At 44.9% G+C, this 17,955-nt stretch overlaps 1 protein-coding gene across 9 annotated transcripts in view; it reads right to left on the minus strand.

Annotated features, from left to right (window-relative positions):
- ABLIM1 (actin binding LIM protein 1) overlaps positions 1 to 17,955 on the minus strand; it is a 221,866-nt gene that overhangs the window by 119,393 nt on the left and 84,518 nt on the right. For all 9 annotated transcript variants that reach the window (XM_044240588.1, XM_044240584.1, XM_044240583.1 and 6 more), the window contains 2 exons: positions 14,166 to 14,349; positions 10,380 to 10,489 (listed from right to left, as the gene is read on the minus strand). In XM_044240588.1, the coding sequence (XP_044096523.1) occupies positions 10,380 to 10,489; positions 14,166 to 14,349 (294 nt within the window). The remainder of the gene's footprint in view (positions 1 to 10,379; positions 10,490 to 14,165; positions 14,350 to 17,955) is intronic.

The following is a 17,955-nucleotide window of genomic DNA, read 5'->3' on the forward strand; positions in this document are numbered from 1 at the left end:
CATGGGAGCCTCAAGGAGGTCGATTTCCAGCTTACAGGGGTGAGGAGTTCCAGCCAAAGCCTCAGTGGTTCCCATGGGGCTTCCCGAAGGACAGAGTGAATGACTTTGCCCCTAGCACACGGCTCCGCCCACATTTTTCTGTGGGCTTGGAGCACTTCTTCTTTCTGCTTACAGTGCATAATCCAGACATGCCTCATAAACATTGCTTGATCCCTGAGGCATCCCTCAAAAGGGCACCTGTTACCTGAATTTGTGCAGGAAGACAGAACTAACGTGTCTGAAGTTCAAAATCTGAGTCCTCAGGACTATGGATACTCTGCTGGACAAGGTGGAGAAAACGGGGGGTCAGACTTCTCCCAGCAGGACTAAGTTGTCCTCTGCTCAAGTTATGGCCACCAATGGAGGAGGAAAACAGGTAGAAGAGAGGAGGGAAGGAAGAGTAGGAGAGGAAGCAGGCAGGTGCCCCAGATGAAGGCTGCCACCTGGGGCCATTCGGTGGCATTCAGCCTGCCACATGGTGAACATTAGTGGATACCAACCCAACAGTTTCTGGGGGAGAGTCAGAAAATTTGGTAGCCACTGCTTTTGAGATTTGAGATAGACCTTGTCCAACTCCTCTTAAAATTGTACCAGGACTCAGATGAATTAAAAACAGGGGCTCAGACCAATACTCGTCCATGCACGTGCACAGCACTATGCACAACAGCCAAAAGATGGAGATGACTGAACGGTTCACTCACAGATGACTGGATGAACAAATTATGTATTCTATCCACATAATGGAATATTATTCAGCCACAGAAAGGAATGGAGTACTGATACATGCTACAACCTGTGTGAACCTTGAAAACGCTATGCTAAGTGGGAGAAGACAGGCACAAAGGGGCACTTACGGATTCCATTTATTTATTTATTTTTACTATTTAAATTTTTAAAAATTTTTTATTAACATATAATGTATTATTAGCCCCAGGGGTATGGGTCTGTGAATCGCCAGGATTATACACTTCACAGCACTCACCATAGCACATACCCTCCCCAATGTCCATAACCCCACCACCCTCTCCCTAACCCCCTCCCCCTCAACAACCCTCAGTTTGTTTTGTGAGATTAAGAGTCTCTTATGGTTTGTCTCCCTCCCGATCCCGTCTTGTTTCATTTTATGTATTCCATTTATATGAAATAGTCAGAATCCATACATACGCAGAGATGGACAGCAGACTGGTAGTTGCCAGGGGCTGGGAGGAGGGAATGGAAAGGGGCTGCTTTATGGGCTTGGGAGTTTTCTTTTGGGGTGATGAAAATGTTTTGGAACTAGATAGAGGTTGTGGCTGTACAACCTCGTGAATGTACTAGAATGTTCACATTAAAATGGTTTTGTTATGTGAACTGCACTTCAGTGAAAAATGTACCAAGAAGGGTTGTGCTTGTACTGGTTTCCCTAATTTGGTTGGGAACTTTAACCTAGTGAAGAGTTAAAGATAAATCTTTAACTGGCTGTGGTCACTCAGCATACACGAGCTCCTGCTGCAGGGCAAATCACACTTGAGCTCAAGGTCAGTTTCTCTGGTTCTGTGCTCATTAGCAGACATCAGCTCATTTACTCCCTCCCAGAGACAGGAAGAAGAAAAGGGGTAGAATGTCCGTTTCAGGACTTTCCTCATGTGACCAGTCACTTAACATGCACACACCGAAGGCCACAGAATGGGCAAAGTGCATTTTTTTAGTTTGGAATAAGCCTTTCGTTTTACTTTGTAAAGTCAGCATTATTTTATTTATTTATTTTCAAAGATTTTGCTTATTTGACAGAGAGAGAGAGCACAAGCAGGGGGAACTACAGGCAGAGGGAGAGGGAGAAGCAGGCTCCCCACTGAGCAGAGAGCCTGATGTGGGGCTCGATCCCAGGACCCCGAGATCATCACCTGAGCTGAAGGCAGATGTTTAACCGACGGAGCCACCCAGGTGCCCCCACATTATTTTTATTTTTAATCTACTTTTGTTTTAAATAGGTAATTCATATATACACAGTTAAAATTTTTTTCATAGAGTAAAAATAATTTCCTTCTCTCCCTCCCTGCTGGAGACAAGTACCACAAGTAATACAGTTTCTAAAATATCCTTCCAGGACAATCTATAGGGCCATACAACTCTTGATATATACAATTAGCTTTTTACTGCCACTGAAAAACTAAATTCAACTGAAGAATGCTGGTGCAAGCAATAAAATTCTAGTTTTACTGATATGTTGTTAGAAGGTGTTGGTCTTACTATGTAAGAGGCATATCTAGTGAAATAATGTCATTGACCTTCCATTCACTAAGGCACTTTTTGTATTCACTTTTGCTTTCATCTGCATAAATCACACCAATTCCCTCTTAAAGCAGAAATTTCTCTTCCTCTCTTCTGACTGAGATGATCGAGTTCTTGGTGAAGTGAAAAGTTGTGTCACTCTGCGATCCTTATGTCTGACTCATCATGGTTATGGATTTCGGTCTGGGACAAAATCTGAATATTAATGTTTCTCTGCAGTGACCCTCTGGCTAGTATATAAATTCCAAACCCTCTCATACCCTCCTCCACAGCCAGCACCGCACGACTGACTGGAACTGACACACCAGGTTAGAGCCCCGCCCCTCCAGGCAGGGCTCACACCTGAGACGCCCAGAGAGGTGAGCCTTCCCTCCAACCTCACGCTTCGAGTTGGGGAAATATCGTTCTTGGCCCTTCTACGTAAAACAAAACAAAACGAAACGAAACAAAACAAAACAAAACATGGGGCGCCTGGGAGGCTCAGGCAGTCTGCCTTTAGCTCAGGTCATGATCCCGGAGTCCTGGGATCGAGCCCCACATCAGGCTCCCTGCTCAGTGGGGAGTCTGCTCCTCCCTCTCTCTCTGCTGCTCTCTCTCGCTCTCTGTCAAATAAATAAATAAATAAATAAAACCTTTAAAGCAAAACACCAATCTGTGATACTGTCATCAACAGATTTATCTGAAGCAATAACTGCTTCTCCTTTTATTAAATAAGGGAGTAATCTGGTAAATATGAAAATAAAGGTGATTTTTAAACATGCCAATTCCCCAAACCACACATGCACCTGAGCTGTGCCTGTATGATTTCCCAGAACCACAACAGCCATCTTCATTCTTCTTCTTCACACATTCATTCAAACAGGAGTCAGAACTCTCTGGACCTGGCAGCTAAGACTTAGTCCCTCAGAGGCCCTCCAGGGTTGGCATCAATTCACTCGCTAAACCAATGTGCCCTGTACTTGCTGTGGGCATGGTGAGAGTCATAAGAATCAAAAAATACATACACGGTCCTTGTTATTAAGTAGCTCATAGTCTGGCAGGAGAGATGAGCATGCAGAGAACTAACACGAGACAGGGTCATCATTGCCTCACTAGAAACGCAAAGCACAGCTCTGGGCAAGACATCTGTGCATGGGCCTTCTTGCCAAGGGGCTTAAGCTAATTCAAGGCTTTCAGTCCTTTGTGCAACCCTCAAAACAGTAAATGATTTTTGAAAAGACATGTGAACGGGATGCTATGAGAAGAATTTATGTAAAGTTGTACACATCTATAGCACTTAACAAAATCCAGAAGAACGTTCACCAAAATGTTCATAGAGATGCTCTCTTGGTGATGAGATTTCAGGTGATTTTTATCTCCTTTTTGGACTTTTCTGTAACATTTGTATTATTTTACAGTGAATACCTACACCCATTAAAAAGATTGTTATTGGGGCACCTGGGTGGCTCAGGAGGTTAGGGCCTCTGCCTTCGGCTCAGATCATGATCTCAGGGTCCTGGGATCGAGCCCCACGTTGGGCTCTCTGCTCAGCAGGGAGCCTGCTTCCCTTCCTCTCTCTATGCCTGTCTCTCTGCCTACTTGTGATCTCTGTCTGTCAAATGAATAAATAAAATCTTTTTAAAAAAATTGTCATTAGCCCATTTAGAGAAAGAGATGGCTTTGATTCAATTTCCAGAATGCTGATGTAGGGCTTTCTGTGCTAGACCTTGTGAAAGAGAGAGAAAATAGGGTCCCTATATTAATGAGGTCATTATCTTGGTGGTAGAGGTGGGCACACATGTACACAACTACAATGCAATAGGTTATGTGACAATTGTCTCACACCTAATGTTAAGTATAAAATAAAGTTATAGTTATGTTAACTATAGAATAAAGAATTGGGCTAGTGGCTGGAACATCATTGGTACTCAAAGAAATGTTTGTGAAATGAGTGAGTGAATGAATGAATGAATGACATCCTATAGTCTTTCTTGAACATTCACATTCTTCATCTTTTCTCTCTCCTCTGCCCATAATCAATGATCTCCCCAACCCTGATCCCTGATCCCAAGTCACTGATTTTGCATTGGAATATCCCCATTACTACCTCAATCTTTCTAGAACATGGCTTTCATCTGGTCATCCTCCAGGTTAAAAGCTAACCTCAGGAGCTCCAGGTTGCCAAACTCCTCAAGGCCTCCCGAGCCCTGGTCCTGTCACTCTGTTTTTCCAGGTTCATGTCTCAGGACACAGAACAATAAGGCCTTTGGTTTACTCATGTTTCCCCTGCACCACATTTTTTTTTTTTTAATGAATGCTCTCCACATTTAGACTGTCCTCTCTTGCAGTATCTCATGCATTATAACCCTTCAAAGTAGTTATTTTCCAATTTTTAAATATTTTTATTTATTTATTTATTTATTTGATAGAGAGAGATCACAAGTAGGCAGAAGGCAGGCAGAGAGAGGGGGAAGCAGGCTCCCCGCTGAGCAGAGAGCCCGATGTGGGGCTCGATCCCAGAGCCCTGAGATCATGACCTGAGCTGAAGGCAGAGGCTTAAACCACTGAGCCACCCAGGCGCCCCTGTTTTCCAATTTTTAGATGAGGGCAGTAAGATTCTAGAACATCAAATAACTTGCCCGAGGCTCCCTGGCTAGGAAGAGGGAAGATTAGGATTCTGACCCCGGCTTTCCGACATGTAGAGGCCATGATCTTAACCATCATGCTATGCCTTCTTCTTTTGTTCCCTTCTGGTTGTAAGTATCTCTAAGCTCAAGTTCTAGTCTTGTAACTTCCACAAAGAATAATGGCTAATGTATAGATGAGCTTATTAGACATCATGAATCTTTTAAACACATTACTCATACAAATCCCCACAACAACCCACTGAAGAATGAACCATTATTGTTTCCCACTTTGTAGGCAAAGAAATGGAGATAGAGATTGAGTTCTTGAGCGCTGTGCGTGGTGGAATTGGGATCAGAACTGGCTACAGCCTGTCCGAAACCCGTACACCCTCTCCTACAGGATGAAAATGTCTAAGAAAGGAGGAGCAGATCTGGTGTTGGAGAACCTGCCACAAAACCCATCACCATGAGTCAAACTCCAACAATCCATGGACTAGAATGTCTGGATGTATTCTTCCTTCACTGGTTTTTATACTGGTGCAAAATATCAAAGGAGCAGATAAGACAGCTATCGTGAACAGCAGAGTGAGAAAAGTAGAGACACAGGAAGTAGTGATGGTCCTAACAAACACTCAAAAATAATGTCTGAACAGTAAGTTATTTTTTTTAAAATAAGAATATGGCATTTAGGGGCACCTGGGTGGCTCAGTTCGTTAAAGCCTCTGCCTTAGGTTCGGGTCATGATCTCAGGGTCCTGGGATCGAGCCCCGCATTGGGCTCTCTGTTCAGCAGGGAGCCTGCTTCCCCTCCCTCTCTTCCTGCCTCTCTGCCTACTTGTGATCTCTGTCTGTCAAATAAATAAATAAAATCTTAAAAAAAAAAAGAACACGGCATTTACATATATGTCCTCATTTAATCCTACGAGGTAATTATTACCATCCCATTTTATGGATAAGGCAATGGAGGCTGGAAAGGTAAAGAGAATGCCAGCAAGCGGCAGAGCTAGAGCCTGATCCGGGCAGGCACACACCAGTGTCAGATCCTCACAACCCCACCCGTTATTAGGTGTCTCAGCAGCCAAATCCCAGTCAACCCGCAGATGATTTTTTGGGAGGGAACAGAAAGATAAAATAAAAGTCATCTTGCAACTATAAAAAGAAACATAAAATAATAGGAAAGTTCTTCCTCCCCTTTGAAAGCGTGCACATGATTCTTTATCTGAAATGATTTAAATTCAGGCCAAGCCGAGCATTTGCCTTGATACCTGTAGGAGTTCCAATTGCAGTTGGAATAATGACAATGCCGTGCAGAGGGGAGGAGGAAGGAGGATGGGTTTGGATGTATTTGTGTGTGGGTGGTCATGGTGTCAATCCACCAAACCCACACGCAATCAGACACTAGTCAGACAGCCTTTGAAATGGGAAGGGTAATGGTAGACAGCAGCCCACTCCTGCTCAGGTGCCTGAAATAGACAGGAGCTGTGCAGCCAACAACAATCCAAACCCCGATTCCCTACATTCTAGGGTGCCACACACATATTTTCCCCTCACAGGGCTCCTTACCCATGGGAATTCAGCTCAACTCTGGCAAAGACTGGGAAGAACTGGGCTGTAGAGGAATGCCCATCACCTTCGGGTTGGACTTAACGTCTTCCGGATGTCAATTTTTATTTTTAAAGTATAGATCAGCTGGACATAGGCAATTGATTTTTTTTTTTTAACAGTAAAGCCAGTTTCATTAATGTTTATCACAACCCTTTGAGGTGATCTTTACCATTATTTCCATGTTATAGAAGGTTTATTGCTTACTGAATTCAAATTACATCAGACCGGATGCAGCAAGAGTTTTGACTAATTCAGGGGCGATCACCTTTACTGGAAGTAGTTTTTAGGAATAACTTCCTCGTGGTTTCCATTCCTCAAACCTGGTGACAAAAGGGAGGCAGCTGTGGTGTGTAGAAAGCGCATAGCCCGTGTAGGCAGGACACTCAGGTAAATGTGACAAGTCGGGCCATCGCTGGAGGCTCTGTGCGCAGTGACGCCCACCTTTTGAAACAGACATCAGGGACGCCAGTACGGCCTCTGGAGCCAGCCAGCCAGCCTGGGTCTGTAACTCAGCTCCACTGTTTACCATCTGTGTAATCTTGGACACATTAACCTCTATGGCCCTTTGTGTCTTCTGTGAGAAGGAGATAGTTATAGTACCAACCTAGGGGGTGGTAATGTGAATTAAGTGAATTAAAATTCATGGAGCAGTTATACAGGACCTGACACACAGTGAGGGCTACATGAGTGCTTGAAGAAGAAGATAGAATAAATATAAAGGTTAAAGGAATGATTGTAACGTGAGAGCAAAGGCACGCCCCTGAGGGTCCTCTCTAAACCAGAGGACAGCTGGGTAGCTCCCGATGGGCTGTAGTAGAAACCACGCCTGTTTTGTGTGGTCAAGCAGACACTGTTTTGTGCAAATTCTCATCGCATCATTGACTTAGATCTGTAGACCACCCCTCACTTCTTCTCACACTGAGTCCCACCTCCTAGGCAGTGAAAATGGGAAACAGCCACCCAACCTGAAACACAATTGCATTTCAGAAGAGCAAGTTTGTTTTTGGAAAGAACATTCCAAAGGAGAAAGAGGACCTTGACTCTCATGTATTTCACTGACTCTGTGAGCAGCATCAAAGAGGCATTTCCTCTTTCACTTTGATTTAGGGTGATTTGCCAACTTTTGAACATTTTTAAAGTAAGAATCAAAGTCACATCAGGATAAAGGCGATTCTCACAGAATCACAAATAACGTCCAAGTGTCTTCTAATTACGTTCTAGTGCATTTCAGCAGCTTGCCGAGACTTCCCTTGCTCTAGTATCTGTGTGCCTGTCCCGCTCGGGTATCCATACATAAGAGCTCTTTTTCAACACCCCACATGGCCCATAAATGTTATTTGAGTACTGATCTAAATAGACAAGTACTTGTGCAAAATAAAACTGTTCTGACCAAAGCAGTAGCATAGAAAAGAGATCTCATCCAAGGAGAAAATAGGACTTGGTCCAACAATGTGCACACATGCAATTGTTATTACATCTAGCATTAAAGTTACCATAAATTTGGGTAAGATACATATTTATACTTAAAATTTTTATTTCTTCCTTTTGTGTATCAAATGGATGTCATATAAAATGGAAGATACACATAAAGCAAAAACATGTTTAATAGAAATTGGAATAACCATTTTGGTAATGATGTGAGGAGAAAACCCATCCCCGAAATGGATGGGAGATGGGACAGGAAGCCTTTAAAAACACCTAGGTCTGATTCTTAAGCCAAACAATGAAGAGTATGAGATGAAACAAAAGAGAGCCCCAAACTCAAAAGACCTGCCTCTAATCCTGTCTTATTAAGGGACAGCTTCGGTGACCTTACGTATGCCCGTGGGCGCTAATGACCTCACCTATCAAGAAGGGTATGGGTGCTGGGCTGGCTCTGTCAACAGAGCATGTGACTCTTGATCTCAGGGTTGTGAGTTCAAGCCCCACACTGGGTGTTGAGGTGACTTAAAAAAAAAAAAAAAAAAAGATAGTTGGACTGAAGGACTCTACAGATTTTGAGGACATAGTCATTCCTATTACAGGCCTCCGGACATGACCCTCTATTAGCAGCTGTCATTCTTTCCTGGGATTCACCAAATCCTTTTTCTTTTTTCTTCTCTTTTTTTTGTTTTTTTCCCCTCAAAATCCTCTTTCTTAATTAGACTGAAAACCTCCTCCAAAGTTTTGGTAATGTACTTGCGAAGTAGGCCGTCCCCCACAGTGGGGACCTTCCCACCCTGGCTCACCTCCCCAGTGACCTGCTTGGGGTCAGGGTGGTTAGAAGTGTGAAGCCCTCCTACGGTCTAGGACTGGGCCTTGCCTTATAGCTCTTGTCCTATTCAGGCTGCCAGTATTTATCAATAGGACATATAAATTCACATGCTAAGGATCCGGCCGTGTTGAATAAGATGCACAATTAATCTCTTTTCTTCTTTTCTCCCAACGCTCAAATCCAATTTCTATGCAAATGCTTTGGTCAGAACAGTCTTTTTGAAAAAAAGGTATAAGGATTCTTCTTCTTAAACAAAAAGACTTGGACTCACTGCTATGGATTGCCCAGAATTCCTCTAGAGCAGAAGTGGCTTATTTCATTCTTATGTACTGAGACTGGAGAGGCTTAATGGAATTTGGTGCAGATCTCCCAAAGATTGGCAAAATCTGCAGAAACCAAGGCAAACCTCTGGTCTACTTCCTAACGCCACCAAGAAAGGAGCGGAAGTAGAGCGTCACTGTTTGGTGCCAGCGATCAGATTACATCTCACTTAAACGTTAACTGACTTACCCAGTGTTACTTAGTAGGAGAAACAGAGCATAGAAAACAGCAGGGGCAAGTTCTGGGAAGTCAGCTCTATGAGGGAAGTCAGCAGAGGGAAGGTCTAGGAGCAAGTTAGTGTTCTCTGGATTCCCACACGTCAGACAAGACCTCGTCATAAGGAACTACAAATCCCATGTATCTGGTTCCCACACTTTTTTCAAATTCTCCTTAAGGGTCACCTTTGAGAGATGTCTCCCTCGACTGCCCCTTATAAATGCCGCCCCTCTACCCTGCATTTTCTTCCTACTTTAATTTAGGTATTAGGTATTTTGGTGTATGCACTTATGGTCTGCCTGTTCCTGCTGGAAAGTAAGCCTCTGGAGGGTGCTAACTTTTTGTTCACGCCTGGATGTCTAGTGGGAACAACATCACACATCGTAGGTGCTCAGCAAATTATTTGTGTAATAAATCAGTGTTGGAAACCCTCCAAGTGAATAAATATTTAAGGATAACAGACATAAAGAGTTAAGGGTAAGTATAAATCATCACCTTAGCCCTAGGCACAGTGCGGATAGCTTTTTTTTTTTTTTTTTAAAGATTTTATTTATTTATTTGTCAGAGAGAGAGCAGCAGGCAGAGCAGGCAAAGGGAGAAGCAGGTTCCCCGCTGAGCAGGGAGACCAAAGTGGGACTTACCGCAGGATCCCGGGATCATGATCCAAGCCAAAGGCAGACGCTTAACTGACTGAGCCACCCGGGTGTCCCAAGAGGGACAGCTTTTTTAATACACAGAGCTATCAATTCCTTCACCACCAAATGTTTGCACATCTCAACCACCATGACGAGGGAATGGGCATTTCTCAGATAAAGTGTTATCCTTCTTTTTCCTTCATTTACTCTCAAAATGCAGTTTGATGTCCAATTCTATTTACGCCTTTTTGACATAAGGGAGATGCTTCTCACTGCACGGGTTTTAGCGAAGGCTTCACGTTTTACAATCGCAAATGGCCTTAGACGTGACTATGCTCAGCATCTGCTACCAGCTTCACAGAAAGGAAGGCACTTGCCTAAGCTACCTTTGAGCTACGAGCAACTCATGTCAGCGGGTGGCTGGGACACTTACTGCCGGAGCAGGAGGCTTCTTTAGGGCTGGACGACATTGGCTGTGCGCACAGTTGACAAAGACAGTCTCTCCCATTGAACGTGACTCGGTCTCCAGGTGGAAATGGGCGCCTGGAGACAGAAAGACATTGTCCTCAAGGTTATTCCAGCAATTTAATTTCTTTTCCTTACTCCTTCTGCTTGCTGCCCCCACCCACCCATGCCAATCCATTTCTTTGAGGAGCACCGGCCAGAATGTCTGAAATGCAGTCTTAACCAAGCCAGCCAGCTGGATATAGTCCAAGCAAATAAACATGCCTCATTTTGAGAAGGGAGAAGGCACTGCTTCTACCAGCATCCAGACAGTAAATGGAATGATTTACCTCTCCTCATTAGTGGAGGGATTGTTCCAACAAGTCATCTGGCCAGGCATACACGGAAAAATTTTCCATTTTCCAAATGGAAAATCCTTCAAGAAGAAATATTTTAAATGCCATAAAATCCTATTCAGGCTTAAGGCCCCTGCCCAGGAGAACTGGTTACGGGTCAAGCATTAACACTTTCACTTCCCTAGACCTACGTGGTGTTTCTGCACCTAGTTAGACTTTGTCCCGGACGTCTGACTGGGTGAACGGGGTGTTTCAGTGCTGGAGACCCAGTTCCTGGTGGAGAACTACAACTGTGCTGTAACTACCTGTTTTAAAATGATTAGCTTCTAAACACTTAAAAAGAAAACCATTAGCTTCTTTTCAAAGAGATAGTTTCCTTTTGTGTTATTTGTCAATAACCGAGTTTGCAAAAATACTGCCTCTGCATGCGTGTTACCTGTCTCTTCTCCTGCCAGTTCAGGGGACAGGTAGCCTTTTGAAAAGAAAAGTCATCAACGACGACACATGTGACAATTTCCAAGCCTGCTTACTTGTCATTGGCAATTTGCCAATACCCTTCGTTAACGTGAGTTTTCAAACGTGTGATTCTGTCAGTTAGGATATGGAGAACTCGCAAGCAAAACATCCCCACACATCTGAGTCAGAAGCAATTACTTAAGAACAAATGCTAGCTCCTTGACAGGAGCCTCACTTTCACAGCTGCCAACCCTCCTTTAAGTGGCTCTTCGGCTGCCTAACGGTTGGTAATTAACCGCAACACACGCACAGGTAGTAAACTTGGACTTAAAACAACCCTGCAGATGTGCTTCGCGCTAGTCCTCAAGGAGAGTGAGGAGCTCTTACTCTCCCCCGCGCCCTCCTTTCACAAGGGCTGAGCTGAGGCTGTCTCTTCTCTCACCGGGCTGTGTCACTTTCCATTGTTCAGATAAGGCCCAGAGAGGTTAAGCGACCTGCCTGGATGGACCAGCTCCGGAGACGGGCCCCCAGGCAGGGGCAGGTGGCATCCACCAGTGCAAGGTGTCTCAATCTTTAACAATCAAAACTCGTGGTCTGGTGAATGCCAGTGGGCCGATTGCTTCATCCATGAACCCCAAACGAGCCCCCAGTCTGCTCCATGATGGGGCATCAGGAGTTAGGGGGCTAGAAGCACAGGCATGGGCTTTTTGCATCTCATCAGGGCCAGGACTAGGTTGAGGCCAGTGAACACCTGGGGCACCTGGGGCACAGCATTTAAGGAGGCCCCAACTCTCAGGTATAGACCGTGCAAGGCACACTAGCCTCCTCTGGCCTCTGAGCAACGCCTGTAGGTTTAGCCTCGAATCCCACCTGGATCCACCAGGGGATAAACCAGAGTCCAGTTCTTGGGTCACTGGAACGCTGGCTTGTGTGATTTTATAAATGACCCTCTTCGGTTCTTTCCGCCGGCGGCCCGCTGTGTCCTCTGCCCACACGGCTTCACTCCCCTCTGCCATTTGTGTGAATGAATGTGTGTGATCCAGAGATTTGGGATCAGGAACCCTGAGTTCAAATCTTATAAGCCTTGCCGTGTTAGCCTGGGGAAAGTCCCTTAAACTCTGAGGCTCAGAGTCGCTCATAATTAGGGACACTAATTCCTGGCTGACTTCACGGAATTGCTAAGAGGGTTAAAGCAGATTCAACCAGAATGCAGTTAGTCACCCATAAAGGAGGCCTCCACTTGAGGTCAGATACCGTCAGCCAGCAGCGGGGGCAACGGCACGCTAGTAGCAACAGTGAGCACCTCTTTGCTGACTCAAATGGCCGGGGACAGAACTGTCACTAACAGAGGCTTGTCCTTCATCACCGACTTTAAAACGATGATCTCTCAAGGTCAGGATCAGGAGGGCTCTTAGAGTTTATCTGGGCCAGGGCCTTCCAACCTGGCTGAGTAGCCCCATACTTGGGAACCCTCTAGAAACTACCAGATCAGCAGGAGAGTTTGGGGGAAAATGCTAGAAACAGATATTTGTAAAGAGACCTCCCCAGGGGAGGGGCCCACTGCTCATCCCAGTTTGGGGAATCATTCGGCTCTGGTCCACAGCCTCCCATCTTAGAGATGAAGCAAAAGTTAATTCAGGACTAGAACCTGGGACTCTCAAATGCCAGCCAAGGGCCTTTAAGCAGACAGTGAAAAGGGAGCGGTCAAGAGGAAACTTTACTTTGGATTAAATACACACAGATTTTCAGCTCAATAATCCAGCATTTTAAAATTGAGATTTATAAAGATGTAATAAAAAAATAAAAAGATGTAATTGAGAAATGGGATAATAACTATAAAATGTTATTTCAATAATTTTACCATAATACCTCATCTAGATCTTATATGGTTCATCTGTCAGTACTACCTTATTAGCTAATTAGATAAAATGAAGTTTACCTTTCTAGAGTTTTCATCTCTCTGGCCTAGCAACATAAAATGCTGAAAACAAAGCAAAACACCTTCTCTGAACCATCAAACTATCAAAGCCACAGCAAAACGGAGCACATGGCCATCAAGCACGGAAAGGAAGGGGACTGCCCGATGAGGACAGGTCCGTAATGCTGCTGACCCTTGTTGGTGACTCTCCTCAAAATCATCTCCAAGAAATCATCTTGATTTCTATAACGTGCAGCATTCGAAACACAGCAGTGGTGCAACCACCACATTACTGTACTCACACTTCACATACTTTCCCCTTCTTCCCTCTGACTGGTCATGTTAACCAAGCTGCTTTGTGCAGTGAAAATTTGACCTTGCTGGAGGATAGAAGCCTAGAGAGCAGAGGTGGGTCAGCTTTTCCCTCTGAGAGTTCAGACCGGAAGTAATTTTTTTAGACTTTGCGGATCACATGGTGTCTGACATGACTGCTCAACTCTGCCACTGTAGCTCAGGAGCAGCCACAAGCAGCCATATGGGAACAAACAAAATGTGTCCCAATAAAACTTTATTTGTCCCAATAAAACTTTATTTACAAAGACATATATTGGGGCTAATTTGGGCCATGGGGCAGGGTCTGCCCAGGTCTGCTCCAGAGTAAATGAGACTATTTTTAAACACACTCATATGAACGTATACTTCCAAGGAAGCTTCATCTTTCCAAGCAGTTATACCATTTCCTAAGATTTTCATTGCTCAAAATGTTTCAAGACACAGAGTTGCTTTCACACTTGGTTTCAAGTCGCTTCAAATCAGTTCGATTACTTGGGAGAAGACCTCATGTGTAAAGTTTCCCAACTAAATTACATTTTGATGAGGACTAATAAAACAAAAGGAATATATATATATATATATATTTTTTTTTAATCTAAGGGTGCCTAGGAAAAAGATTATTTCAAGGCAGTACAACTCAAGACAAAAGGCGTACATCCCAGGCTGTAAGAGCAGAACCCGGCGCTCCTCGGTCAGGGAAGCCACCACTTACTTGCAGATGGTACAGGCAAAGCAGTTGGGATGATAGGTCTTGCCCAGAGCGGTGACCACCTCTCCTTCCACGAACTCCCCGCAGCCGTGGCAGCGTGTCCCATACATCCTCTGGTAGTCCAGGGTGCAGAGATACTCCCCGTTCTTTATGAAGAAGCCCCCTTGTGCCAGGTCACAGCCGCACACTGTGGAAAGACAAGTTCGCTCTTGGTCAACATCCGTGAAGCTGCTGGTCAGCCGCCGCCCGCCCCTGCCTGCTGGGAACTTACCCCCTGATGTCAGTGGCTGGGGGTTAGGGGAGGGGACTGGTACAAAGAGTTATTTATTGTTGGGCTGGGAGTGCTCTCTTGCCTCCCTCCCCTTCTGTTTCCCTCCTTTTGGGAGCATGCAATAGCTCATACAAGTAAAATGCCTTGGCTGGGGCTCAATGACTTTTGTGGTATGTCTAAGATTCAGAGATAATCAGTCTTTGATGGAAAGATGCCCTCGGTTTGTGCTGTCTCAATTAGGAACAAAGGTATTCCTGGCAGTGTGATTTAGGAAAGGTATCCAAGGCTTGCCTGCACAACTGCTTGGTTTGGGCCAGAACTGTTACTGAGCTGAGTAATAAATTCCCACGATACCGAAAGCAGTAGATGAAATGTCCAATGTCCATTTGTTCCCGCTCTGGAAACACTTCCCCACAGCTATGAAAAACTCAGACGTTTAATTTTCTCCGGGGGCAGCAAATAGGATAAGCCAATTGTTTATATAGTATAGGGAGAGATAAAAATGAACAGACAAAAGAGGAAAGAAAAGGGAATGTGTCCAAGATAAAACTGTCATTCCGGACCTCAGTACATGCCAAAGGGAATTGCCTTGCTGTGTCTGGATTTTGGTGTCTCTTTCGAAACTGTGCAGCTGTGGGTTATGGAGATAGTGCAAGGTCCCAGGCTGTCAGGGGCTTGGGCGTGGCCTACATGTTCAGACAAGACTGGAGGAGGGCACAGCGACTTGTCCAAAAATAAAGCCTAAGGCAGACCCTGAGAATAAAGCGTTTCCACTGCCAAAGGACTGGCAACCAGCACAGCAGCTGGGAACCTCCTCTCTCGATGCCCAAGCTTGGGTGACTCTTATATAACTAAGGGCCTTAGACAAAGAATTCTGGATTCTTCCTGCAAGCAGCTGGAATAGGACCCCAGTGGGCAGGGGGAAGTTGAGCCCCACTACTAACTTGCTTCCCTAAGAATCCTCGCAGAACATCTCTGTGCTCCTCTGGTTAGTTCCTGTGACTCATCAATGCCTTTGGATGATGGGCGCGCAGCTCGGTAAGGTAGTGACTGAGACTGACAAGTCTCCCACCCTCTGCTGGCAGTCTTCCCTACTGCAAGCCACCAGGGATATTGAAGGTGACACCGAACCTACAAATAAGCCTTCCACTGTGGACTCACCAGCCTTTGTTTACATCAACACTCCACAGCGATGACCTCCTTCTTCGCAGTTTATAATCAAGTAACCCAAGACGATGGCCCGAGTCCACCACGCCTGGAAATGACCACCCTATAAATACGACTCCGATCACATTACCTGGAAAACAGCTCGTCCACCACCTGCTGCCTCCTCTAACCTGCCCGCGTCCCCACTGTGCACACACCTGCTTCTTGGTTGGGGGAACTCAGGTATGGACCGAGCGCACTCGAACTAGCAAATTCCTTCAACAGCAACAAACACAATCCTGGGGCGTGGGGGGCGGGTCACAGAATACCTCAGTATCTTATTTCCCCACCAGATGACAAAGCACTTTCTGGTGAGAGCCCTCATCTTTATGTCTTTGGATTCTTCTTCAGGAAACTTTAACCATGGCGTCTAGGGTATGACTAAGAACACAGTGTGCGAATTAAGTTGAATCCAGCATCAAACCTGGCAGGCTCCCCGGGATGTCACTCCTCAGTGACATCAGCGGTTCTGAACCGCTTTTCCAAACACGGGTATTTCTCAAAGCCACGAGAAGGGGCAGAATGATGCATTTGGATTATCAGTAATTGCCTTTATTTCTCCCTCCAATCATGTTGGGTATGTTTTAAAAATTCACAGATCCTTTATAAAAAGATCAGGTGGCAGCAGGGTCATCTGTAAGCTAATGGAGATTGTGGGGACAGCGTCTGCACTCACTGTAAATGTTTTAGAGTTTCCCTGTATTTGCTGCTTCTGTGGGCACCGCTGTGCGACATTCTGGTTCACTTGAGATGGTGACATTGACATATACGCTCCTTTAAGTCCTGGCTTATATAAACTGAATAGTCTTTAAAACAACCTTGTAGGGGCATCTGGGTGGCTCAGTGGGTTAGAGCCTCTGCCTTCGGCTCAGGTCATGATCCCAGGGTCCTGGGATCGAGCCCCACATTGGGCTCTCTGCTCTGCAGGGAGCCTGCTTCTCTTCCTCTCTCTCTGCCTGCCTCTCTGCCTGCTTGTGATCTCTGTCTGTCAAATAAATAAATAAAATCTTTAAAAAAATCATAAAATGACCTTGTAACTTCTGTTGAGAGTTGTCGAACTACAGCTGAACTCTGCCCCTCGGAGAGTTTGTTCAGCCTCGTCAGTAATGGCCCAAATTGGCTTATCAAATTGTGCCATTGTTTTTGCTGGTTGACATACAAGGAAACCCACATTTGCAGACCTTCTTGGAGGCAGGGCTCATTAAAGTTCCTTACCCGCCATTTCTCCCCCCTCTCAGATCACAGCATCTTCCTCTCCCTAGCCAGCCTCTTAAACACAAGTAACTGCCATGAACGCTCCTTCCTTCCTCTAGAATAAGGCTGCCCTTGGAGCACATCTCACTTACTCCCATAGCCTCAACTATGACTTTGTCTATGACCAACTATGATCAATATCTCCATCTGTGATGTCTTTCCCAAGCCTTAGGCCCTGATTTTTCGCTGCCCAGTGGACACAGATAACATGCCTATCTTAAGCCTGGTCTTGTACTGTATTGTTTTTTTTTTTTTTTAGAGAGAGCGAGAGCATACGTGAGTTGGGGAAGAGGGAGAGGGAGAGGGAGAGAGAGAATCTCAAGCAGGCTCCAGGCTCAGCACAGAGCCCAACAAGGGGCTTGATCTCATGACCCTGACATCACGACCTGAGCCAAAACTAAGAGTTGGTCGCTGACCGACTGAGCCACCCAGGCACCCAAGCCTGGCATTTTAAAAATAAACCCCATCCTCTTGCTTCTATGCCATCTGTCCACAACCTTGTTCTTCTTCTCTTCTCCTTTCAGTAACATGCCAGCACTATTCATTCTCTGCTCTTGCACCAACATTTTCAACTTGCCCCTAAAACCATTCCATTTCTCAACAAAACATTCCTTTGAACATTTCCCTCCTCTGCCTCCTTGTTGTCACCACTGAGATCCCAGCCTTCAATCTGTATTATGATATGTTTATTCTGGCAAAAACAGAACAAAACACAACTGGAAACAACTGAATTTCCATCAGTAGGGCAGCAGTTGAATAAATTATGGCCCGACCATTCTATGGAGCTGGTATTAAAGAGAATGAGTTAGACCAATATCTATAACCCAGAGGCTCATCCTTGATAGATCCATAAGTGAAAAGAGCAAATGTCACAGAGTAAAGAATTTTAATAATCGCCTTTTAAAAGGTCTATGTACATTTTTATGAATAAGGAAAAGTTAACACAAACATAGGATTCCTAAGTTAGTTATCTCAGGAGGACGAAAAATTGTTAGCTTTTTCTTCATAGGCCCATGTGTCCGCTCATTTAATTGCTTCAAATTGTGGTAAAATACCCATAAC

The sequence above is a fragment of the Neovison vison genome, chromosome 2 (assembly GCF_020171115.1).
Source record: "Neovison vison isolate M4711 chromosome 2, ASM_NN_V1, whole genome shotgun sequence".
In the NCBI taxonomy this organism is placed as follows: Eukaryota; Metazoa; Chordata; class Mammalia; order Carnivora; family Mustelidae; genus Neogale; species Neogale vison.